The 27,348-nt window shown below is 43.9% G+C and overlaps 1 protein-coding gene across 1 annotated transcript; it reads left to right on the top strand.

Moving 5' to 3' along the window:
* Window positions 1-4,971: 4,971 nt before the first annotated feature.
* Window positions 4,972-24,809, top strand: ubald1a (UBA-like domain containing 1a). Its single transcript, XM_080516857.1, has 3 exons — window positions 4,972-5,230; window positions 5,671-5,730; window positions 22,383-24,809. The coding sequence occupies exons 1-3, from the start codon at window positions 5,123-5,125 to the stop codon at window positions 22,701-22,703; spliced, it is 489 nt and encodes a 162-aa protein (XP_080372983.1). The 5' UTR covers window positions 4,972-5,122; the 3' UTR covers window positions 22,704-24,809.
* Window positions 24,810-27,348: the final 2,539 nt, after the last annotated feature.

The raw sequence follows: 27,348 nt of genomic DNA, 5'->3' as shown, positions 1-27,348 counted from the left end.
AGATGCTCCGTGTGCACCTGTTGCGGTCCGTCCCTGCCTCTCCTCTCCTCTCCTCTCCTCTCCTCTCCTCTCCTCTCCTCTCCTCTCCTCTCCTCTCCTCTCGTCTCCTCTCCCCTCCAAGGACTCAGAGGCGCATCCAGTCTCTGCGCAACAAGTGCGTCGGGAGGAGAGAGAGGAGCGTCCAGCAGCAGCTCATATGTGGCACAACACACACACACAAAACAAAACACTCAACTAGACTGATCCATGTCAAAGCAGGCTGCTACTTATCCAAACGCTCGGCTCTGCAGGAGTGTCTGTAGGAGGTAAAGATGTGAGAATATGAGGAGGTTGTGAAATAAGTCGCTCCTAAAGCCCGAGAGACTACCCACCTTCCCTTTAAACGCCTGGGGGAGGATTTTTGATTGGTTAGATGTAATCTTTCTCTCTCTCTCTCTCTCTCTCTCTCTCTCTCTCTCTCTCTCTCTCTCTCTCTCTCTCTCTCTCTCTCTCTCTCTCTCTCTCTCTCTCTCTCTCTCTCTCTCTCTCTCTCTCTCTCTCTCCCGGAGAAGCTTAAATAAAAAGCACACATGGACACGGATGGGTGCGCATAAGAACAATCAGTTTCGTTTCTCTTTGTCTTTAATCTCCGTCTGAGGTCCGGAAACGTACCGAAACGTGAAATGTGACCCGGGTGGCGCGCGCCACGGCTCCCCTGCTGGCGCTGCAAAAGACGCGCCACAGGTCCCGCCTGGAGCGCGCAACTCACTTGGACCGATAAGCCTGTATTTAACATTCCTTTCTTTACCACAGGTGACACTGCTCCGCTTACAAACCTGAAAAGGCCACTGCTAATTGAATCCCGGTGGATCATGTCGTGCGTGTGCACAGCCTGCTGGCTGCGCGTACAAAAAACCCCGCACTGTTTTATTTATGATCCACTTTATATCCACACGATCAATTACAGATGTCCTGTTGGTCATATTGTAGATGATCTAAAACTAGCGTTACTATGGTTTTTCTTTTTTCTTTTTATTCTTTTTTATTAAGGACCATAAAAAGGGCTTCTTCTTTTTTCCTTTCTTTTTGAAATATAAAACAGTTTGGAAATAACTTTCTTAATAATACTGCTCTGATGCCTAGAGGGATAAGAAGGAAACAAGGAGAATGAGATGGAGGAGGAGGAGGAGAAGACGAAGGAGAATAAGGAGAGTGGACTTGGGATAAGAATTTTGCCGGTTCAGTTCCCACCCTGAGCATGACCCTTGACCCCCATCACTTCCCTGTAGGGCCCCAATGTCGCATCCTAGAAATAAGATGGGTAAATGAAAAATAAATGTAAACACGGGAATTAATGAAAGTTAATTAGTCGGTATTTGTTTTGTAAAATAACATTCGGATGTTCAGCATTTAACCAAAAAATGATCTAGCCAGATAAAATATGTGTGGCGTAAGAGTTGATCTTTTGAATATTAATGAATTAAGCAGCGCAGACTTCCAAGCCGCTGAAACTCAAGCGGGACTGCTGCCATCTAGTGGACATTTAAAGCATTTCAGTTACACCAAGCTGGCTCATTCATGCACAGGGTGTAAATAAATACATGTGTGGTCGCAGATAGAAAATACATTTAAGTGTAATTTTACAATCTTTGATAATGTAGAATATAGTGAAATATGCAGCACACATTTTACCAGATGTTGTTGGATGTAAAATTGTAACAAAAATGACTAATCTGCAGTAGTTTGCGCTCTCAAGTCACTGCAAGAATATCATTGGTTCACAGACTGGCTGGGCCTTTCTGAGTGGAGTTTATATGTTCTCCTTGTGTTTACTCTGGTTTCCTCCCACGGTCCAAAGACATCCAACTGAGGTTAATTGGCGACACCAAATTGCCTCTTGGTGTGAATGTGAGTGAGTGGTTGTCCAACTGCTATACCCAAAGCAAATCCACATTTTTGCATATCCTTACTCAATTATATTTTCAAAACATCTTTTTGAGTTGGATACAATAAGTTCAGAGTATTAGTAAATTCTGTATTGTTTCTATTTTTACTCGTTACTCAATGAGTTGCTTCAGAGGCAACAAGTCCTCCTCAAGCTCAAGAATATGGAATGCATCATTACGAGCAATACATCTCTCTTTGTCCTCTAAACAACTCCTACCAAACACATCCACAGAGGCTACAAATTTGAAGTTCATATCAGAAAAAAATTCCTCTGGATCATGATGGATGAGCAGTTGAATCCACTCTGCATGCTTGTACAAGCTGGATACATCAGGCCAGCTGTGGCTTCCCATCAAGGGCGCTTGATAAAAAAAAAAAAAAAAAAAAACGGTCTCCAGGTTTTGTTCAGATCCTTAACAGAGACTGCTGCTGAGGCAGACGTGCGTTTGGACAGCTGTTCTCATTGTTGCCAGGCTTCCTGCCATCTTTGAGAGGAACCTGAACACATACAGCATGCTTACAGTGCGAAGAGGCTCTCACAGCTGTTTCCTCGCAATGCTATTTATATTGATCGTAGTTAACCTTTACAGCCATTTTCATTGAAAACCAGAAAACTGTTAAATCTCATGTTTTGAGTGAGGGAAGAGTCTTGGAAAAAGAAAGACGCATCCATGTTTATATGAATGGCACAAACTGAATCTTAAACATTTGGAAATTAGAGGCCAGCACATAGAAGTAACAGAAGAGTGATGAAATTAGAAGAGGGTCTTCTGTGAGTACATGGTGGAGCAGAGTGGTGAATGGCAAAAGTACTAACATTCTTTGCTTTAGTAGAAGTAATGACTGTGAAAATACTTTTTACTCAAGGTCCAATTCATTCAGATTCAGTTTAAGGAGTAAATGTATGAAATTACTAGGAAATTAAATAGTCAGGCAAAGTATAGTACTTAATATCAAAGCACACATAGTGTGTGATTTCATTCCAAAGTGCAAATACTTGGTTACTAGTGACTTCTGGCAGCGACTCAATGAGCAAGCTGATGTATGGAGTGATGAGGATGAGGTGGGAGAATGTTTTAATGTTTAACGACTCAGGGACATAAACGGTTCTATAAACTAAAGATAGAATATTTGTTTAGGATAAGGTGATGGAGGAAATAAAGAAATAAATCAGCAAAAATACACGAGGACAATGAACAGATTGCCTTTATTGAAGTTTTGCATGGACTACATTGATGAAACTCGTAGGAATCGGTTGATATTTGAAGCTACAAGTCAGCAACAGTCTGATAATCTGCACACATTTTGAATGAACCACAGATTGTGACCATTTATTCCAGGACAGGCCTCATGTTCCCACTGGTCTGCATACTTTCTAGTCTGTGAGTCAATTACCATTTTTTCTTTGTCTTTTTGTAATTACTAGAAATAATAGCAGGATGGTAACTTTAAACACATTTGAGCGAGTTATCAGATATCAAGTGATTCATCTTCTATACCGCTTTACTATTTATCCTATACACCAACACTCTCCAAAGATATAGTTTATTCAAGCTAGTTATATTACAAGCTAGTTATATTATAGGCTCGTTGATATACAGCATGTATGGAGGTGTTTGTCTCTGAGTGTTGGACTGTGATGGACTGAATGAGGGCGGGTAAATGAGAGGAAAGTATAAGAGACACAGAATCGGTTATAAACAAATGCATGTGCTTAAAACATATTGAAATCAGTTTGTCACGTCTTCTTTTCTCCAGCAGGTGTCTCTGTTTTCCACCATACTCGCACCTTGAACCACCACACGGAGGATTGTTTACGGTTTACACGCTTACCCACAATGCTGTGCGCTCTTGTTGATATCAGGGGAGTTTTTACACACAGCCTGCTTTATGGGCATATTGCCCTCATTGCACCTAATCCAACGGAAATGGAAGGGAGTTTCTCTTTTTCACTTGAATGGTGACCCTATCGTCAAATATGACAAAATAAGGTGTTTATATTAGTGCCACCTTTGAGGAGCAAGGCACAACTGACCATGATCCATTGTCGAACTACACAAACTCGCCATATATTTGTGTTTATATTATGCGTCATAATAGGCTCTCTCTATTGTTTTTTTGTTTTGTTTGTTTGTTGGTTTTTTTTGGTGGAGGGGGTCTTAAAACCGTCTTGGGGGGGGGGGGGGGGGGGGGGGTATTTAAAACCACAACACCTTCTTTATTGAAGCGACACATTGATCTACCTGCAGGAACGAGCCCGGACACCCAGGTTGAACACTGACATTTGAAACAACAAAGGGAGCAAATGTGATGCGTAAAGATTGGAGTACCGCCGCAGTCCACGCAGATCTGTGCAGATAAGCTGCGGCACTGATAACACACACACACACACACACACACACACACACACACACACACACACACACACACACACACACACACACACACACACACACACACACACACACACACACACACACACACACACACACACAGAGGTAGTTTTGTGAGAGGTACCCGGAGCAGACACGACGCTGTGTTCACCCGCGGCTGTCGGCTGTCCCTAATTTAACTCCGAGCGATGTAATTGGCGATGGTGGATTTGTTTACCATATTTGGCTAAGATAGTGACACAGCGCGCGTGGGAATTGGACGAGAGCGGCCGTCATTCACAAAAAGTCAGCCTTTCCGAGCTTTACAAACAAAGCGAGTGCTCATGGGAAATGTAGTCCAAAACAAACCCTCTCGCGGACCCTTCCGTTGAACGTTCGCCTCCTTTGTGGCGGATGTAACCCCACAAACGCGCAACGTTTTGACGCTTTCTCGCTGACGGGAGTTGTTATAGAACAAATGCGAGGCGAAAGACGAACGCTGAGTCGCAGTTTATGGTAAAACACGCGTTCATCTGAGCCCCCCCTCCTCGCCAGCCGCATACAACTCCCACCGGCAGTGCTGCGCTGTGATTGGCCGCGTCCAGCTGTCAATCACGCGCTGCTCCTTACACTACCGCTCCTACAGTAAATATTTGTGTTTGCTCAACCGGCTGTAATGGTGGACGACTGAGGCGAGAGGAGCGGAATACAACTAGAGTGAAGAAAGAGAGGGGAGGAGAAACGTGAAAAGAGAAAGAAAGAAACGGTCGAAAGTCTGCGTCAAGAGCCAAGCCGCCGCGAGTAGGACACGGGCTTCGTCGAAAATGGATGAACTCAAACATCAAGTCATGATTAACCAGTTCGTCCTGACGGCGGGTTGTGCGGCAGACCAGGCGAAGCAGCTCCTGCAGGCGGCACACTGGCAGTTCGAGGTACCGGCCACGACACGGGACTCGTGTTTACCAACTCCACACACTGAACAAAGCGTCGGCACTTTGCTTTACACTTTTAATAGCGGAACTTTATTTTTCCTTCATGTTTGAAGTACGTTTGCTAAATCAGCAAGAGAGAGAGACACACACACAGTCGCAGCTATAGAATATCCTATTAGACTCCAGTGTAGATTAAATACTATAATCCGACACATGACAGCAGTGTACAGGCGAGGCCACGGCGGTATTACGCAATACAGATGACCGCCGTGTTATATTATGATACAAAGTGTCTGTTTGATACATTATTGTTCAGATCTGCTTTGATCCCAGCACGACAGTATTTAACCGTCCCCCGAAGGATCCGTGTGTTTTCATTGTCTCACCCGCATATCTAATCACTCCTCTTTGACGCATTATTTCCTGTCTTTCATTTCTAGACTGCCCTCAGTGCCTTTTTTCAAGAAACAAATATTCCATATGGCCATCATCATCAAATGGTGAGTGCGAGGAAGAGAACGAGGAAGAGGAGGAGCGGTCTATAATCATCACATTTGATAGTCTTAATTTGATGGGTTTTTTTTGTTTGTTGTTGAATTACACCCGACTTTGTTGGCAGATGGTATTTCTTTAAGGCTGCCCCGGTTGTTTTGGGTGGGTTGGGGGCCGACGAGGAGCCCTTATAGGCCGAGAAAGAGGATGTTGTACTAACAATAACAAAGCACATGTCGGCCATGTTGTGAGCTTCCAGAAATAAACACAGAGGCAGGCATGCAGCAGCAGAGAGAGGGAGAGGGAGGGAGACACTGAGGACACATGTACCAGCAATAAGGAGTGACACTGGGAGACATGTAAACTTGAAATATCTGATTTATTTGCATTTTTATTAGTGTTGTATCAATGAGGAGTTTCTTTGAAGGAAGGAAGAGCTTGACAGTTTATGGACAAGAAAAAAAAAAGGGGGGGGGGGGGGTTAAAGTATTTCCTGGAAGAGGACAGCTGCCTCTTGCAAAATAACTCCTCATGCCGCTGCCTTCGCCTCAAATTTTGCTTCTAAGCCCTGATCGAGGACCTATAACCGACAAGACAAATCAGAATAGAGCAAAGTGGAAGGATTCAGCTCTGCACACACACACACACACACACACACACACACACACACACACACACACGGGGGTTGGATTTGATCAAACACTGGCAGTGTCTGCGCTTTCAACAGCAGCAGCAGTAGCAGCAACCTTGTTCGGCACTACACAAGCCTTTGTTTGCAGCTGCATGCATCACGGTGTGTAGTTGAGGGGATTCGGGATGAAATCGTTTATTTTTGCACCCTCTCAAGGCTTGCATCACTGTTTGCGTGGCAGAGGCGGTTATCATTTGTATCCTCATGAGTCGTACTATAATGCTGGTCAGCATGCAAACTGCATCAGGTTTTATTACAGTAAGAAAGGGAGCCGGGCTCTTGCCTATGATCTGATTTGTAAATAAAAGCACCTCAGACTTCTATTTAGCTCAAAGGTGTTTGCCAAAAGTGATGCTTCTTTGTTTGCCTGCTCTCTGTGGAGCCTGTGTAATGAAAGTCAGAACTATGCAAGACACCTACATTTGTTTTGCAATGTTTTTGTTATACGTTTGATTATGCAACCCGTTTGTATTTCCTTTTGTATGCGTGTCTGTGTGTACACACACCAGCATGCATATTTGTGCTTTGCGTGCTTCACATCCTTGCATTTGTGTTTTATGCATGCAGTGTGGGTGTTACGCAGTGAGTCACAACAGTACTACAGGAGGCCAGCATGTCCAACCTTCCTGCGGCTTATCGGGCCACAGTGTTCGTTGGTATACAGATCTAATCCACTTTGCTCTCACTCTCTTTCCTCTAACACCCCCCCCTCTATTTCTCTTTTTTGCCCGTGATGCCTCTATTGAGTGGAAAGTTGCATTTCTGCTGTTGCATCAATGTTTTGTGGAACAACACACAGTGAACCCATCCTTGAGATTGATATTTTGGTCTTACCCCTCTCACCCACGGCCCCGAGCAGATCGCCCGTAGACATGCAGCCCTTGGCAGCATGGCGTGTCGGGACGTCATGTAGGTCAGTTAGTTTATAGACACACTTCAGTGAGCTGGTTCGTGCTTTTGTTTCTGGGGCCTGGAGACAATGTCGGAGGCTCAATGTGGCTTTGCGAATCACTCTGCCATCTAAATTTGGCGTCCTGGAATCAAAATCATCTTCGCTTCAAAAGCAGCACTGTTTAGGGAAATATCTTTTATCTCCAAACAAAGATCGAACGGCGCTGCTTTGTAACAGTTTGTTGTCTTTATCAGGTCTGATTTTGTTTGTCTGTGTTTTGATGATCAATCCTGTGTGTATTGTGTGCCCGAGGTTTATTAAATATCACGTACTGAGGTCGGTTTTTCCTGTGGCCAGTGCAGTCTTGCATAATGCTGGGAATGCTGGAGGATTTAGCTGAAGCTCATGTCATTATAATTTCCATTTACTAACAGACTCAGACTTAAGGGAGTGCCGTGCATTGGCACACAACGCAAAAGCGCTTCATTTTCTGCACAGACACGCATTTAAGACTTTTGTTAGGTTTTTTTTTAGCATGCGTGAGGTCCACTCTGTGTCATCCATGTTGTCCTGAGCAGACCCACTGTTAGCTGATGGCTATGTTCTGTCATGGACACCCTGCTGGAGCTACTCATAGTCCATCATGCTCTGTTTCCCCCGCACACACCCTGCCCAAGCATACAAATACAGCGGCCGCAACACATTCCTGCAGGATGCAACCCTCACACCGACTCCAAATGGCCCTTTTCACAGCTAAAAGGGGGCCAGTGTGACTCCTGCTCTCTTCCTCCCTCTTTCAATAAGCCCGCACAGACACAAAACATCAGTCTCCAGAATTCAATTTGCCTTTCGTGCTTCCCGTTGGAGGATTCCTATAACCGTGTCGTCCTCTGGTTACAGCATCACTCTGAAAGCTGTTTGCAGCACCAGAACAATGTGTCTGCATGTTTGCTCACACTTGGGATGCCTCCTTACCGGGCTGCTTCTGGCTCTTTGATACTGCTTATCAAATGCTATGCACATTTTTCTTTTACAGCTGCAGTTGCTTTCCTTTCCTTTTATATAAACACTTGTATTGTTTGAATTTTCAAGCGATTTTGGAGTGAATTTCAGAAACTATTTTTTGTACATCATTTATATCCAATTGCTTATTTGACACGTGAACTGTCAGAAAGGATCTTCAGCTTATATTTAAATTGTTTCTCTCAGTGGATTGTATGGCAGACGGGCATAAACCGAGCCTCTGCAGTGTTTGAGCACGAGGATCAGAGTAGTTGTTGGGTGAACATAATCTATTAAGATCAAACATGTGGCTTATATGATTCTTCGCAGCGATGACATGAACTTCGTACCGAGTGTTGTCATCTAAAACTACAAGCCCTTTGCCTTCTTCTCTTTTAGGTCAGTTTTATTGGTCAGTACAATTGTAGATGGTTAATAGGACAGTTATACTTACTGTTGTGTACTTGCACCGCAGTGTAATTGTTTTATTGTCGAAGCCATTGTGCCCTGGTGATCATATACGTGTGTTCTTTATGACTACATCACCTCTGTGTTTTAGTTTGACTTTCAGTTGATGTAACACATTAACATGTACTGAAAAGTACAGTTTTAGCTGGAACTAAGGTAATCATTATTTCTTTCCATGTGTAATGAGTGACATCCAGTCTGAATCAATGACGCAGAAAAGCACTTTATTCAGTTTGACTGAATATAACAAGGGGGAGACTAAAGTCACCAAAATGTGGTTGGAATTTAGTGTGTTTCTCTTATATTGGGGACTTTTTAGAAGCACATGAGCCAAATAAATAGACTATTTTGGGTGTTGTCCTTTTGTTGTCATATTAGTAGTGTGATTTGTATAAGTAGCAGTGGCAGGATGTGATCAGGGTGGAGTTGACCCAACCCCTTTCGGTACGCTTATTGTCTGTAGCTATGCAAATAACTTGACATCTAAAGGTATGGTGAAGTGTCCAAATAAGCAACTGGAGGAATTTAACACCAAATGGCCAAGTTTAAAAGTTAAAATAAACACCAGTTGCTTTTTCTTCCTCAAAATGTATTTAAAGCACTGCATTCAGAAAGTGGAAATTCTCACATGGGAAGTTGAAGAATTTGAAAACACTTGTGTGAAAGAGTTTTATACACTCGGCTGAACTTTTCCATCATAAGTCTTTTTATCATCCTCCCTGTTAAAAGTGTGATTGTGTTTGAGAACTTCTCGAAATGTCTTTGGCAGCATTTCCTGATCTGTTTCTGTTCACAATGGCCTGCTTCGAGAACTCCCCACCATCTATTGCTCCATCGTGGTCTTTTGGATAAGCGAGTGTGGATGGTGAAACGGCAGCCTCCCTCCAAGTGTCTCATTACATGTCTCTGTGAATTTACAAGGAACAGCTCAACCGTGAGCTCACTTCATTATCAGCGTTTCCATGATTAATATCGCTCCACGCGGCGTACACGCAGCCACAGTGTAGTGAATGAATCCTCATGTGACCACAGACAAGGAAGCAGCGCAGCTGGAGAACTTCCTCCGCATGTCCGGTAACATGTGATCCCGTCATGTGACTAAGCTGGGAATTGAACCGACAGAGCCACAAAGCCTGTTGAACATGTGTGTCGTTTCTCCCTCCATTGTTGTGGCTGTTTGAAGGAAATCTGGCGAGGCCCTCATGGTGCAGCAGTAAAATCAGGCAAGGCTGTGATGTTGAAAATATGCAGTCTTCAGTGGGACGGGGGATTAAAAACTATTCTTGTAAACAAATATGTGCTTTCCCTTTATAGCCATGCCCCCCCCCCCCCCCCCCCCCCAACTCATTGATTTTTTTTTTTTTTGCCTTTGCATTGAAGTTACAAAGAAACAAACGTCGTCTCTCTTGTGTAGCTCTGTCGCAATGTAAATAACATTGAGTTGGTTCTTTTGAGTCTCGCCTTCTTCCTGTCAGAGAGTTTACATTAGCAGAATATAAGCAGCCATTTCCTGTTTTTTCCTTTAACACAGGTCATGACTGCCAATGTATGGGCATACAACACAGATAAAAACAATGGCATGATTTGCTGGCAGAGGTTTTATGAAGGGCAACGTTCAGCTCTGACTGGCTGGGGTGAAGAGGAACGGTGCAAGGACCTTCAAGGTAGTGATAAAAGTGGGCGTGAGTTTTGTTTTAAAGGCTGTTTCCTGGCAGTGTGAACGCACAGCAGGAGAAAAGAGGAGGGTTGAGTTTTTTTGGAACTACAAACACTTGGTTTTTGGTGTCTGGGTGTGGCTTTAAGAAAAGAGAAATTTTCTTTTGAAATCCCAAATTTTTTTTCATCCATGTAAGAGCTCCTCTTGCTGAGAATTGCACAGTGGAACAGCAGAGGTATAATTATCTTCATAAATCATGACATGGTGACATAGACAAGTGTCTGCTTATTTCTCCCGATCTGTCGCAACCTTATGCCCGGACTGAGGATGGCAAACCCGTTAATAAAGGATTCCTGAGTAGTTTCTTAAATACTAGAGAGAAATCAATGAAGTGAGCGAGGCAGGATGTTTGGGTAGCACCGAGGGTGAAATAGGCTAACGGCGGGGCAATGCCAGGTATTTGAGTGGAAGATACAATAACTTGGTTCGCACAGAGCTGCTTTGTGTCCCTGCCACAATTGAAACAAGGTGTCCACTGTCCTGCTGCAAATATCCAGTGCAGACGAAGGTGAAATCCAGTTTATTTTCTCCCACTGTTTTGTGTTTGTGTGTGCACCCAGTCGAATCCCTCCGGGGTGTCAGATTTCAGGGGTGCTCATATCTCGGTCTGTTAATGTAATCTGTGGTTGTACGTGCGTACGTGTGTACATGTCTTTGCCGGTGCGTCCGCTCGAATTGAATGTGTACCAGTGTGTCGTACCGCCACGCCAACGCAGTTCACCACATCTGAAGAGGCTTGGCCTCCGCTCTGCATGTTCCAGCATGTTGCCCTGCATGTTTCCAGGAGAACTGCTTCCCAGAACCCTAACCACACACACACACACACACTGGCTCCAGGGACTAAGGGAATGGGAATCCATGTGGGATGGCTGCAAGGACCAGATGTGTTTATGAGCGACTGAGACGGCTTAGGTTTCACACTGATTTTTGGAGTCACAGAGTACATTTACGGACACACACACGGGGGCCATGTGTGAGGAAACACAAGCAGCACACTGGAACCTTGTCTGTTACACACAGGCAGAGTTGCCACATTGTCCTCGGGCTTGTTTTCTCAGGTTCGCTGAAACACTGCAGTCAGGCTCCGGTCAGCTGATTGTCAGCTTCGGCCCACCGGCACTAAGCTTCACTGTACCTGCACTGTCACCTTTCCCACATACAGCCACATTTTTATTGCCTCATAGACCCGCATTCACCATCTTTAATTCCTGAGCAGCCCTGAAAATACTGTCACCCAAAGTTTCTGGGGTGAGCTGTTAAACTTGATGTATGACGGAAAGAATAAAGTTGTCTATTTTAGCCACTTTTTTTTAATGAAGTTAAGAACAAGGAACTGCAGATATTTGTGTTCAAATGAAGGGAGTAAAATTCCTAATAGATACAAAGTAACCTAAAGGTACCTGAAGCACATTCCACACTTCTTATTGTTGAGCTATGCAAAGTCAAAGTGAGCGTTGTCAGTTCTGCTTTACATACAAGACGCACAGCGAAATTGAAATTTTGCCTCACTTGTCCTCCCCAAAATAGAATAAGGAAAATATAGATTATGGACCCGAAAAGCAGAAATGGAAAGTAAAAATGCCAAAATATGCAATGTCCAAAACAATATACCCATGAATGTGCAATATATAATACAATAGACACTCCTCACTGAGGTTAGAAAACATAACCCAAACTCAAGTCAGCCCACTATTTATGTATAATTATCAATCTCATTCACAACATCATTACTCTCAGAGTAATTTAACACATTATTTGTATCATATATTTAATTTGATTACATTGTTCCAGCTAAACAATTACCCACATTTGCCTGTATATTGACATATCCACAAGTTTTGGACTCTCTCTCTCCCTTGTACTAATACACACAGCACAGTGTTTAAAAGCTGACCGAGAGCGCCACTGTGTTTTGTTCTTCGTTTCCATACCCTTTAGCCCAGTAATTTCTTCTGCCAGCCTGTCCCCACTCAACTGACCCGACTCCTCTTTCTAGATACAAGCAAGCTCGTATTGTTTAGAACATTGTTTCATGTGCAGTGTGTGCAGTAGTGGCTCACACAGACCACATGTTCCTCTCAGTTCTTATGTTTGTATCCAGGACTGCTTTTTTTTTTTTGTTTCTATCTCTACTTTTTTTTTTTTTTTTTTTTTTTGGGCTTGTCAGTGTTTTTGTTTTTCTTTCTCATTCTCTTTCCTGCTGTCATAGCACACATGACAAATAGAGTGCGGCCGAGCTAATGATCAAGTGAGCTTCTGCTGAGCACAGTCCAGCCATGTGTGTGTGTGCGTGTGCGTGTGCGTGTGCGTGTGTGTGTGTGTGTGTGCTTGTGGCATTAACTCACTTCCAGACATTTAAAAACTGTAGGACTCAGCTGCCACAGCTGAGGAGGGGAGCCGATGGCCACTTGAAACGTTCAGCGGCACCTGTCAGCTTCATTTATTTAGTCTGGGAAGGAAACACCTCGCTATGACATCCAGTCACTCCCTTCGAAACCTTGACTGTCACGTCACCCTGGAAGCGCCACGATAATAAAAACACAGGGAGCGAGTCGCTCGTCTGGTTAGAGCCGATGCGATTGCGTCGATGCCGTGGTGAAGACCTGTGCCAAATTCGAAGATACACGCGTAAAGGCATGGCAGGTTCCCTGTGTAGCTCGGAGAGTATGCTGGCAAGCGGCTGGATGTTGTTGGGTTGTTTTTCTGTCCTTGTACTATGGAGGTTTCTGAAAAGTATGTGCAGTATTTAAGGCATTGCCGCATCAACACTTGCAGGAGTATGTTTTGCTTTTGCAATCATTCCAAATGTTCAAATTCTATCTTCACACTGTGATTTATTAACCCCCCCCTTATACTTATTGAAATGCTAACATTAACCATGACTTTATTCATATTTTTTTTTCGGAATTTGATTTATAAATGTGCCTGAAAATTCATCCAAATGAGCAGAAATAGCATTAAAAAATTTAATTTTGCTCCTCAAAGGCTGCATGAGGACTCGACATACATAGAAGCAGCTTCAAAACAAAAAGCAGTGCAGGGCCACACACACACACACACACACACACACACACACACTGAAAATACACTCTCTATTTAAACATTTAACAGGCAGGCAGAATCATGTGCTGTTAATGCAGCAACACTCTATTCAGCACTTTCTGCCGTTCCTCCTCCTTTCTCCATTTTGTCTCAGCTTTGATTCGCCACACGCTCCTCCCTCCACCCAGATACTTTCCTTTGATTCAGTCTGTCTCTACATATGAAGCATATCTTTCTTATCTCCCTTAAAAGCGTGTTTCGCCGCGTGTTTTCGGTTCCCATTGCCACATTACCGTTAACTCCGGGCTCGGATGCAAGTGATTAAACGTTGCATGGATTTGAAAGGAGTGTGTTTATTGGACATAGTTTTGGTAAACAGTCATCTGTTGAGGTTTACGCATTTGGGAGGCATGTTGAAGTCGATGCTTCCAGTTCCCATAGCATTAGCTAAACACCATGTCCAGCCTATTTGCTAGTTATTTGATACAATTAAGGAATTCTGCGCTTTCGAACTAAGCATGCTGCTTATCAATTATTTGTATTCATCTGCCCTTAAAATATTTATTAATTGCGTAACACCAGGTCTGACAACAGACTGCAGCTTTCTTTCATGTGGCTCAGGACCTGCGTTGTTACTGTTGCCAGGTTTCGTCAGTGTTTCTCTTCTAATCCCAAACAAACAAAAACCGACAAGGTTTCACAACACACGGAAACTCATCCAAACATTTGATGACGTGAATTAACTTAAGGCTAGTCCTGACCTGGTGCTGCTGGGAACAAAGCTCCAAACATCACCCACGCACATCTGTCTACTTTTTTTTAGTTTTGTTTTAAAATCTTCATCATGTTCGGAGACTTTTGACTGGTTTCACACCGCTGCCATGCTCCCTTGCCAGTGAAGCTCATTCAGCCTCATTAGTCCAGAAGTTCAAATGTAATTGAGTGCCTTTTTTACAGTTTTGTAATTAGACGATAACCTATCACCGCTGTATTGTAGCTGTACTTTGAGGGAACTTGAGTTCAAATCAAGCTACATTAAAATGATGTAACTGTGATTTAATGCTGTAGGTCCCAATATTTTACTCCCCCAGCTTTCTTCTAAATTACCCGAGAGGTCCTTATTTTTGTCTTCGATTTGCCAAAATATTACTGTACATCCAAAGACTGGCCCATACAGAAACAAGAGCCTCAGGTCTGTTTGCATTTCTATATATTTCCTATTATATTTCTCTTTAATATACAACCTCTATTGTGATCAAATTGTGTTTCCTTTTTTTTTTTTTTTTTTTTTTTTTTTTTTATCTTTAAGGAATTGTTTAGCCTATGTAAATGTGTGCACTGAGTTCTGTTTTGTCTGTTTGTTCCTGTGTTTCCTGTATTTCATGAATGAGAGTGATTTTGTTTCTGAAGTTTCGTTTCAGGCATCGTGTGTGCGCGTGTGTGTGTGTGCGCGCGTGCGTGTGCGCGTGTGCGTGCGTGTGCGTGTGTGCGCGCGTGTGCGTGTGTGTATTTTTTTATATATTTTGACCCACAGGATCATTGTGAAAGATCTGGCCACAATAATTTGATACATCAAAATGAAGTTTTTAGTCACTCTTGGAAAGAATTATCTCAATTACCACTAGGAATTTTCTGCTGACTAATCTGTTGGCTAAGCCCAAAAATTTTAATGAAGAGTAGTCGATGAGTCTCAACCAAAGAAAACTCGGTTATACTTCAGCATTGTGCACTGAGGCTTCTTTTTCAGAAGCCATTACCTTCATGAAGAAGTATCTCATGTGTTTACCACATGAGGTAGTGGATCGCAGCGTCTCAGGGTAGATGATATCAAATTACCCAGAGTGTGGTTTGCACCCCAAGCAGAAGCTGCTGTTCATATTTAAATGCTTGAGTTCAATGTGGTTGCTTATGTGCCACACAGCCTCCATGTGCTTTTTCCTTTTCTAGATTAAAGAAGCAAGCGCTGGTTTTGCAAGGGAACATCTTCAACTTTAAACTGCAATCTACTCGAGCTTTGCTGCTATCTGACAACAGCAGGCGATTGCTGAATGGATGAGGAGACTTGTATATCAATAAAACTCCATTTGGTTGAACTCAGTTTGATAAATCCTTCATATAATCTAGAGAGGTCTATTGTAATATTTCTGCTACAAAGCCTTTCAGACAGTAGAGCTGGGAACATAGTGTTGCTGTGCATTGTATTGAACATGAAAATAGAGTTTTAGTATGATTGTGGTGGATTGAGACGTCAGCCCTCATGTTTCGCCACGATTCTCGTGTCTCTCAGATCTCTCAGCTCAGCTTCCTCACAAGAGCTGACATACAATGTGTGAACTGTACACAACAAGTCACAGACGAAGAAAGCAGCGAGAGTGAAGTGTGAGAAAGAGATGGGAGAGAAAACTGCCGTGATGTTCGCTGCAGAGGAACAAGAACGTGGAGAGTCTGGTTGGATAAATGTTCAGTACTTCACTCGTGATGAAATGTGTGTTTAGGTCGAAATGTCCATAATTGTTTGGATAAAATGAAGGATAGCTGTTGAAGTCTGTCTATTCTTGGATGAAATCACCTCGAGAGGAGCAAAGAAACTCCAGGAAAGCTGGTTAATCTTGCGTGAGAGATGTGGGGTTGACCTTCCCGGAAGTCAGCTTTACATAAGGAAGGTCAGCCGGGGTCGTAGGACGTAACTGGACCCTCTGCATGGCTTTACAGGAACACAGTAAGCGTCTCTTCGGCCCGCCTGCCTACCTGCCACTCATTGGTCAGACTGAAAATAACTTGGGCTCGTCTGTGTTTGCGCATCAACACACGGGTATGTTCACAAACGCATCACTGTGAAAGGCTCCGGCCGGCCGCGTTCATGGCGGCCGCTGCCAGCCGGCCACGCGTTCCCCGGTCTGGGATCGTCAAACACACTTGAAGGGAGGGTGGACAGCGCCGGGCCGCCGTGACCACAGAAGCCGGTCCTGCCTCGGCACCGTCCCGTCAACGGGAGATCTGTGCTGCTTCTCATAACAACCGTTCCCATGGCAACCCCTTCTCTGTTGGCTGTGTTTTGAACACAAACTGCTCCTCGCTGCCTCTCCATCTGTGTGTCTTCAACAAATGACTGGACCTCTGTGCCGCAGCGCTCGTTCTCTGTGGATATTCACACAGTTTAGTTTCCAGGACCGTCACCTTAATGCTGCGTCTTGCATTCACATGAGAAGAAGAAAGCTTATCTGAATTAGCCTGATGCTTTCTCACAAAGAATCTCTTTGTCTGAGTTATTGACATTTGACACGCAATCAACCAACACTCTTAACCTGTGTTCACCCATATTGTAAATCCCAAGTCGCCGTTTAAGGTCAGGCTGAGCTGCATCGGTAATTCCAAAGACGTGAGAACATTTTTTTGAAGCATCTAATCCTCCCATTCATCTTCTATACGGCTTAATCCAAATGTTAAGAAGGAGGGCTGACTCTGGATAAAGCCATAGTATACCTGGGATAGGTCACTATCCATCACTGGGCTCAAACGGAGACTTTCACACATCTACATACATTTTAAAGCCACAGATTAACCTTCAACACACGTTTACTTTGATTGGAAGCTGGAAGACACAGAGGAAACCAACACACTTGTGGAGAGAACATGCAAGCTGCACAGGGAAACGTTCTGCACTGGAACCAGGGATATACAGATGAAAATGCGAACCACTGCACCACTGTGCAGGATGGAAAAAATATCATCCTAATGCCAATAAACGGATCAAATATTTTTGAAGTGAATGACAAAATACTTAATAAAAAAAAAAAAAACCTGCTTGTGCTGTTGCTAAATGATCCTGTTTTCTTGTAGGTAAAAGCCTCCAGATATGCCTTTTCTTTGGATTAACTGAGCTCATTCCTCTCAAATTGCAAGTCATTCTGTTGGTGAATGACCAACAGAAGATTGTGTCACATGAGCCTCATTTCAAGCCAGCAGACATCTTACACTTCCTTTTGACAGTTTCAAATAAATACTTCCTGCCATCTTTCTATCCTCGAAACGAGGTAACCAATATCCAGAAGTGCAGAGAGCTTCGGTTGCCACTCTGCCTTGCGTTGATGCGACGCGACCCTGTGCAGACGGTTTGTACACCAACACGTGCTTGTGTGTAGATTTGTGTATGTGTGTGCGTGCACAGGTTGTTTCACTTGTCAAAGAGCCAATTGGATTTGGACCCCAGTCTGTCCACAGAGGTCTCAGCAGGGTTTTTTTCTGTCCTTGCATCAGCACAGTGAGAGTTAATCTGCTACTAGGCTGCTTAATGCACATAGAAGGGGGGGGGGAAAACACGGTGACCTGCTTCTTCACACAGCGGAGCCACACTTTTTTTTTTTTAAATCCAAACAATGTGTGAGGATTTAGTTTTTTGCTTTTTGTTTTTGTGAAAGTTGGTTTCTATGGGTTATGCATTCAAAACTAAGTCATTATTATACGTATGCATATGTATGCCGTGCGAGTTCTATACATTATACCGTGGGAGAGGATTTGTTTTGGTGTACGTTGGCAGTCAATGAATTCATTTTACGTTGATGCTCTTGGGAATAATAGAAAAGTGCAGTGTCAGACTAGTTAGGGAAACATAATTATCCTATGAAACAAAGAGGAGATATTGTCTGAACCATGGAGTTTCTCATTTTTCTTCAGACTTCAGGTTTCATAAGCAGAGGGCACACTCAGACGTTCCACTCAGATGACTTGAAGAACACAAGTTAATTTTTCAGTATGGCTTCACCGAGTGTGCCTTTTTGGCATAATGACTCCCACATACAGAAATGAATGTCCAAATGAAGTTACGAGACCAAGAACAGCTTCTACTTTGTCCATAGTCTTTTTTTTTTCTAGCTTGTTTTTATAACTGGAATGTTACATGTTTTTTTCCCCTGTGAGGAATTTCAAAAATCTGGAAATCAACTTGAAATCCAGCTCCCTTTATAACCAGAAGAGTCATTTCCCCCCTCCCCGCCATTTTTAATACCAAAGTGGAAGGAAGTCTTGTCGTGACCAAAACGCGAACAGTCGCCTGTGCTTCATGAGACTCGCTGTGGGAGGGATTGGCAACGCCTCAAATCTCAACGCACTAATTTGAGGACCTCACCCCGACACTGTGCTGACTCAGCCCATTGAAGCAGTTGGCAGGGAGCAATTTGCCTTGAGGATCTACCCTGTGCTCCACACATTTCCTCCCACTGAATTATCTCCACTGCGGGGGGTATAACATGTATCTTCGTGTAACAGTGATTTGAAATTACGTCGCCTGCAGACGAGACAAACCATATTAATATCTATGTATTTTATGTTTGTTTTTGTTTTTGTACTGGAACTACATCTGCAATAAGTGGGGGTTGTCTTATAATTGGCATCCAGTTAAAGTTGAATGCTGATTTGCCAAACATATTTACTTACAAATATAAACATTGTAAAAGGGGAGGGGGCATCTTTTAATCAGGGATGTCCATATGTCTGGACTAATACAGTTTATTCCTGCAATGAAAAAAATCTCTTACTCATATGGTTCACTCTATTCTCGCTTGATTTCTTGTAAAATTGTACAGGAAATGGGATATTTAGGACAAAGAAACATGAAAAAACTAATGCTGAACTGAACTATACACACCTCACTTCATGGTCTTTTTAGGATGGAATCAAGAAAAACAACGCTCAGGGTTTTTAAATCGTCTATAGTTCAACTCTATACAAACAAAGTTTTTACTGTAACAATAGTCGTCTGCTGAAGGTTTTATCAGTGTGAAATGTGTCTGATAAGCAGTCAGATCCAAACTCGCACGTCCCTGGCAGAGAGGACCGCCGCCTTTCTGAGCCACATCCTTGTCCCGGTGGGTCGATACCGTCTGCGCCTCCCCGCTCCGCCCAAGGTCTTCTGCTCAGTGATGTAAAGGTGTGATCTGATGGCTGCAGGCGAGCAAAGCGGGGATTCAGTTCAAGCCGCTCTCTGCCGTGTTTACTGTTGTAGGCCCCAACCGGAGGATCAGGTATAAATATAAAGTGCAGGTGAAGTGTATAGTCTCTTGGCTGACCGCAGGTGTATATTTATACCTGCTTATCCGTGTATGTTTTTATGGATGAGTAAGTCTGATGCTGAGGTCCCAGCAGACGAGCAGAAAGGTCGCGTGTCAGCGTTTTTCGTCCTGATTTTTCCATTCCCCGGGAAGTGGGCGGAGGAAGCAAAAGGCTATAGCTGTTGTTTTTCCTACCTGAGTACACAAACTCGTCAGAGTTTAAGAAATCCAACCGGCGCAGGATGGAGCGCAGAGGTCACTCTGGCGTTCCAGGGTGTCTTTTTACCGCAGGAAACGGCCTCAGAGACATGAGCCAGCGCTTCCTGTCAGAGTGCACCGTGGACGCGCTCACCTTTCATAACAACCAGCTCCTCCGGCGGGTGGAGGCCCGGCCCGGCCCAGCCTGGCACCAGACTGCGGGACTTGCATGCCGCCGCAGCACTTTTAGGGGGCAAGGCGGCTTGATTACACCCCCAAGGGAGGATGTGTGCCTTCTGACTCGGTTATTTATTTATATATATTTTTTCCATGTCTTTCTGAAGGCAAGTGTGTCACAGTGTGCACATCCTGGGTGACAGAGCTGAGGAGGGATTAGAGTTCTGGTTGTCAGCAAGAAGAATGTTGGGGGGGGGGGGGGGTTTCCCATTCAACTTCAGTATCAATGTCTTACTGCAACTGCTTTTCTTCATAGGCTGAGTCTGGTGTGCAAAATTCACCTTTCAGGATCCGTTTACACACAAAGAATCTACTGGAAACTGTATTGTCTCCATTTTTTGGTTTGTTTCAGAAAGGCAACTTGTTAATCTGCTCTTGTGTAACATGTGTCACTACTCCTCGTTTCAAACAAGTTTCATTTTCTCCGTTTCCAAAAAGAGAAGTCCTCGGAGACTTGCAGCCATGCCATGTGATCGAACAGCCAAAACACAACAAAAGTTGACTGTTTCCACTTCAAAACGTTGTGTAAGCAGAGCCTCGCAGTGAAACGGGGGAAAGGAACATGGACGCTGCCACAACACAGAACAAAATCGGTCAATTACATGAATACTAATAACGATAATAATAACTGTGAAGATGAATTGTTGACTTGAATACGAGCCGCCGGGGCAGTTCTACTGGAATTCAAAGTGGAAAATGGTCCGAGCGCACATTCTTTGGAGCTGCCAGGCTGTTTGCTTCCATTGTGTCGGCCCTTGTGATTTGAGGTGATTTTGTCATGTCGACGCTCGCCCTGCCCTTTTTCTTTATTTTTAGATGGCAACCCTCCCGGCTGACGGCAGCTCCACCTCCACTCCCCGGTGGAATACAGTAGCTTGTTGTTTATCTCAAACGTACAGGGACTCTGAGGAGGAAGCGGGTCATGCAGCTTGTGAGAAGCTGCCTTAAAGAGGAGGAGGATGATGAAGGTTTACTTTTCCCAAGCAGAAAAATACTGTTTATGGAGCATTCCATAATGTTTTGCGCTGTGTACGCTCTGACACAACTGCTCTTGGGCTGAAATGAAGCTAAATAACGTGAGATTCTGTGTTTGTTCCGACGTGTGTGTGACCACAGTCATCCAGCACGTTCAGTCAGAGGCCAGAGTTTCAGTGAAACAGGAAGTGGATGTAAACAAAGTGCTGTTCTGTCATCGATGGGACCCTCGGCAGGAAGCGCAGAGCGGCCGGGATTCCCCTAAATTTCCTTCGCACCATAAAGAGCAGTCTTTAGAGAGACGTGCGCCCTAATACTCGTTTGCCTGCAGCTGCAGGGATGTGTGTGTCATGAAGTCATCACATCAGTTAGTCACATACTACAACACAGGAAACCACCACAATGTCCTCACTGTGGCATGAAATCCACTGTCTACATGGTATAACTACCAGTTTATCCACTGATGCGCCTCCCTGATACAGACAGACGGTTGTGATGTAATCTACCGTTTGTCAGTAAAGAACAGCCTGGAAGCTTTTTTTTTTTTTCTGTAAATGAGACAATGCGTGACCTCCGACCTGAAAATTTACCCCGCAGTAGAACTGCATTCCGCTTTCTGAGTTTACGTTTTGCAACGAAGCAGTGGTTTTGTATTGACTTACAGTGAAGGGGGGGGGGGGGGGGGGACTTTTTTTTTTTTTTTTTTAGAAAGTGTTCAACTTTCCGACTGCGTAACAGACTCTGTTCGATATGTGTCACTCTGGTTCACTGGGTCTGAGGTTGTTTATCTTCTCAACCAGACAATCATCTTTGAACTCCTCCAAAAAAACAGACTCTCTTTTTTTGTTTGTTTTTTTTTTATTTTCCAGGGATTTCTCTATGAACTTCCAAACTGAATCCGTCACTGCCAATTGTCAAATGAACTTTTGTTCAGAGGCATAGATGATGTTTTTAGGTCACTAGAAAACATTTGAATATTATAGAAAGGAAGAAATACAAAAGACTGATTTTCCTCCACAAACTGATGAACCTGACAAGAGATCATCTCCTGATTGCGTAACAGTGTGTGTTCTGCTTAAATAGATCAAGGATTAATCACTTAAAGTCTGGTCTTGCTAAAACTGTGATTAGAGCTAATCTCTGAAATAACTCTGGTTTGTGCTGCCTGATATTAAAGTAGTTAATTACAGTGTTGCAGATTCATTTTTGAGTGGATTATGACTCATTTGGTCAATGGGTTTTTCCTGTATTTTTTTTTTTTTGCTCTGTTGCCTTGTTACTGTTGTTATATTCAATGAGGGTTGGGCTTTTGGTTAATGTGGCAGAAGACTCAGTCCTGTTTGTCCACACACACACACACACACAAACTAACCCCTGCCTCTCCTCCACAGATGTGCACCCCAGCCAACACGCCAGCGACGCCGCCCAACTTCCCCGACGCGCTGACCATGTTCTCCCGGCTGAAGGCGTCCGAGAGCTTCAACAGCGGCAGCGGCGGCAGCCCCATGGCCGCCTCCATGGCCACCTCGCCCCCGCCCCCCCAGGTCGGCGGCTGGGGCGTCTCACCAAATGTACCTAATGTGCCGCAGCCTCCACAGGGACTCTGGACTCAGGGGCAGCCCACGCAGCCCTGCGCCGCCTGGCCCACGGGAGTCAACCCGCACGCCGGCGCCGAGCAGAAGGCTAGCGTAGCGATGGAGGCAGAGAGATGAAGGGCCGCTCAGGACTGTAAAATCCCCTCTCCCTCTCACCCCTGGGGGGGGTGACGGGGTTGGGGGTGAATGTGGGAAGGGTGGGTGGCGATTATTTGGTAGAAAGGGGTTTGGGCCTCCCCGCCCCCCCCTCTCTCTCCCAAACAAACGGATGGTGTGGAATAGAGACGGAATCTACGCAAAACCAAGAAAAACTCAACGTGGACAATTTAAGAAGAGGAGAAAAACCAATGCAAACGTCAATACAAAAATAGAAAGAAGAAAAGAAAAGAAGATACGCACACACATAGTAATAAGAGAGCAACTGAAATCTTTGTTAGTTTTTTCCTAAATAAATGCATAGATTAAAGAAATGTTATTGAACTAAAACAATGAGAAATGGTTTTAAAACAAAATGTCATGCCCAAGGATTCTATGTGATGTGCGAGGACATTCAAGGCAGCAAACTTCATTTTTTTTTTTTTTTTTTTTTTTACATCTAGATTTTGTTCAGTTGTTTTCCTCTTGGTCTTTGTTTCTCAGGCCGGTTCTGTTCGGTGGCCGGTGTTCTGTGTTTTGTGCTGCATGAGGAGAGAGACGCAGTGTTTTACTCAAAAAAAAACAAAAGAAAAAAAAAAAAAGAAAACATCACGCACTTGGTGTGAGTGTGGACGCATGTGAGCGGCTGGTCAGTTTGTAATCCAAGATGTGCACACATACATTTGAAACACACACACACACACACACACACACACACACACGTTAAGGTTTAGAGGAAACACCTCCATACTGTCATCCCCATCGTCTTAAGGTGGGACTTTTCTTACCTCACCTGGTCACCTGACTTTTTTCAGCCAATCAGGGATTCTTCTTAAACCAACAGTTGCCGCCGCCGCCACAGGACATGTTTTTAAAGTTGTTTGTTTTTTTTCTATTAAAGGCAGCAGCGGTTTAATGCTAACTGATCCTCACAGTTTAAACCTGGACTCTTGACTTCAGCTCCACTGTACACATTTTGTTTTTGTTTTTTTGGCCACTGCGGGGAGATTTGGGTTTTTAACAAACAAAAAAGAGAAACCATGTTTGAATATATTAAAAAAAAAAAAAAAGAGCTGGTTGGGCCTTTCGGGTTGATTTATGTAGTTTATTTTTTCCTTCTATTTTATTTTTCGGTGAATCAGAAAAGCAGCTAAAAGGACTCGAGATTATACAAAACAACACGACTCCATCTTTGTAAACAGAATTGCCACTTTGCATGATGTGTTCATAACGTGTGACATCTTTTGTAGCAAACATCAATGAGGGTCGACACAGGTTTTTTTGGGTGGGGGGGTGGGTGGAGAATGGCGGGGAGTTGGGTGTCATTCCCAAAGTTCATAGAAATGCAATAGATGTCTCGCTGTAAAGTCAAAAATTGGACAAAGTATCTTCTAAGCGTGTGAGAAAGGGGGGGCAGACGTGTGAGTGCGATGGCTTCAGGAAGCCCACTGCAGGCTGTTTGGGCACACTACAGACTACTTTGATTGAGTTGATATATACAGTATAAATATATATATATAAAAACACACACACCCTCAGAAACTCGGCTGTGGAGGGGTTTTTACGACATTTCTGTTTGTAGTTTGGACCAGCGTTTGGTCCACTGATACTGCTGAGGGACAGCTTCAGGGAAAACCCTGATATAAGGCAATATTTTAAATGCAGGGTTTGCCCCTCTTTTTTTCTTTTTTTTTCTTCCTTTTGTCCTGTTTGGATAATTTTTTTACAATGACTAAAGAAAAGAGAATAAAAAATAAATATTTTGAATAGCTGAGGGACACTTTCTTTTTAAAGGATTAGGAACATTATGAATATAACAATGACAAAAAGAAATAACCAACTTCCTTTTTTTTTTATCGTTTAGACTAAACTAATGTTTGAGTTCACCCTATCTCCATGCTTCATACTTTATTTGGATAAATCAGAGCGTTTCTGGGTGGGCCTGTTCCTAAATGGTTTCTCATGTATGTTCCCCCCCCCCCCTTGTATGACTGTATGAGACCATTCCCACAATATTTGTGGACTACCTGATAATTAACTTATCATTTTTGTGAACCTAAATAAATATTGTATGTCAACCTAAATTTGGATGGAGTGTGTGTTATATGACTGACTTCTGCCAAGCGACTTCGCGAGGAATGCTGCACGCAGATGAAAGCTGAGCGTGTGAAGAGAGACGGAACAGCTTTTCAAAGAGAAGAGGTCACTCGGTGCTGCTTTCACCTCGCTCTCGATCGGCAGGCAGGCTCTCTGGGCCCGGACACAAACAAACACACACTTAAACACACACCGTGCACCCACACATGGTGGCCAACGAGGGGGTCACCGAGTTCTGCCCGTCCTTAAGCCCACCTCCCTGGCCGCCGCCTCCTCCCGCCGCAGGAACTCACAGAGACCCCCTTTTTGCCCGTGGCGCTCGCTTACCTCGCCAACTTTTCAGCTGCTGTGAGTGTCCACAACTTGGCAGCGGCGCCGAGCGGGCTGGGAAACGGGGAGGCAACAAGCACAGTGTGTTACTCTGTTTTCCGGCACTTCATGAGGTGGCAGTCGCCTCATGCTGATGATGCTCGTAGCAGCGTCCATCCGTCTCCGTCAATCTACCTCTAGCCGTTCCTCTGTCCTTCACACGGTCGTTTTCTGGGTCACCGGGTTGGGACACAACACGGCATCACAGATGGTGCACCGGTCGGTAAACACCTGTGTGCAAATATCTCATAATCTGAACAACTGGGAGGTTTATAGCGCAGGTAAACATCTTTGACCTTAATTTGTGTATTTTCTGTAAACTAATCATGGCTGCACTTGTGGATGTCTTTCTGGCCTCCACGGTGAATTTTAAGCAGGATGACGTGTTGAGGATGGTGGAGTCGAGGCTTGAGGTCCAATAACTGCAAGAGCGACGGAGAGGGAGGTAAGCCGCAGCACAGACTTGCATATATATATTCTACTGAGCCATTCAGACATTAAAGCTCAAGAAATGGCTGTTAGATATGCAGGTGGGGGGAAGACAGAGGAGACAGTGTGGAGGTGAGCAGGCGAGCAGAACGGATGGAGTGACATTGGCTGCATTTGTAACCAGGCACCCCCCCCCTCCTCCTCTCCTCTCAGGTGGAGGCTCATGCAGGAGGTGGAAAAGCTGCAGCCGCGATCAGGAGGTAAAAAAAAAGACGAAATACATAAACAGAATAACAGGAGTCAGCAATGTTTATCCTCTTGTCAATGTAGTGACAGATTAGGATAAAATATGAGTGAAACTAATTAAATAACTGGAAAAATGGCATGGAAAACAAAAACAATTAATTTAATCAGACACAGAATAGTTTTGAGTGTGCCTGAGTAAGTTCCTTTAAGTTATACTGATGCATCAGACAACAAACAGACCTATATACCTTATACCTTCTGTTGAAGAAGGAGATCTTTACCAAATTAAAATAATATATTCATGTAAATCAACATATTTAAAGTTGATCAATGATCAAAACTAGCAGACAGGAGAATCTCCTGAGCCTCCATTTAATCATAGAAATAAATAAAACGATCACCTCACAAGTATCAAGCCCATACACACACCTCAGACTCTACAAGTCTACATTTGATCTACAGTCTCTTTCAGCACAAATTTGCAGACACGAACAATACCTCACAATAAACACAACAAACCAAACTGGCCTCAGCTTTTGCAAACTAACCAGCCTGGTACTTCACAAAGTAATATGAACTCTTATAAATCAGAATATTTTACTTACAGTTCCCACATTTGCTTTATTTAGACGTTTTGCAGCGAATCCAGCTTCATTCTCGCTGATGTTCTGAAAACCCTCCTCCGTGAAGTGCTGGGAGCGACATATAAAACTTTGGGAAGTCTTATTGTAGATTACCATTAAAGATCAAATTAATTCACTGGATCCTCACAGGTTCAGACAAAGGCACAAAAAATCTACGTGTATGACGGTGCATCTGGAGTGCTTTGCTCATATCTTCGCCAGGTTAGTTGTGTGTGTTTTCCCCCCCCCAACAATCCAATGGTTCACATCTTGTACATATCTGTACCATATTTTACAAAACACTAATTTGAGCCTGTTTATGACGTGTAGTTTTCGGATCCAAACGACTCCTGTCTGCCTCATTTCTAAATACCAGAGGCAGCTGTTTTCACCCGGAGGCCTCGAGTAAACCCGCTGCACTCTCTCCTCCCGGCACCAAATGTCAGACATTTAAAGATTAGCCTGTGGAACCACTGCAGCATTTAGCAGCGACAGACTGGTACTTTTCTTCGGTGGGGGGGGGGGTGTTTGTGGACGTTCACCAATTCAAGAAGAGATTGAGCTCTCTTCCTCTCAGATCAATGCTAAATAAGTCTGCAATTTTTCTTTTATTTTTAGACGGATTGAAAATTATTCAAGGATATTGATGTGAGCCGCAGTGGCACCTTTATTATGTGTGGCTTCAACCAGTGTTGCCAGTACTCTCCCTCTGTGTGTGCGCGTGCGTGTTTGTGTGTGTGTGTGTGTGTGTGTGTGTGTGTGTGTGTGTGTGTGTGTGTGTGTATGTATGACCGCAGTGAACCTGTGACAATGGCTGTGTGCCATTTCAGCCACTCTGTGCCCGAGAGCCTGAGTCGGACACA

Source organism: Blennius ocellaris (genome assembly GCF_963422515.1).
Source record: "Blennius ocellaris genome assembly, chromosome: 21".
NCBI classification, from domain to species: domain Eukaryota; kingdom Metazoa; phylum Chordata; class Actinopteri; order Blenniiformes; family Blenniidae; genus Blennius; species Blennius ocellaris.
This window is presented reverse-complemented; position numbering and strand designations above follow the sequence as displayed.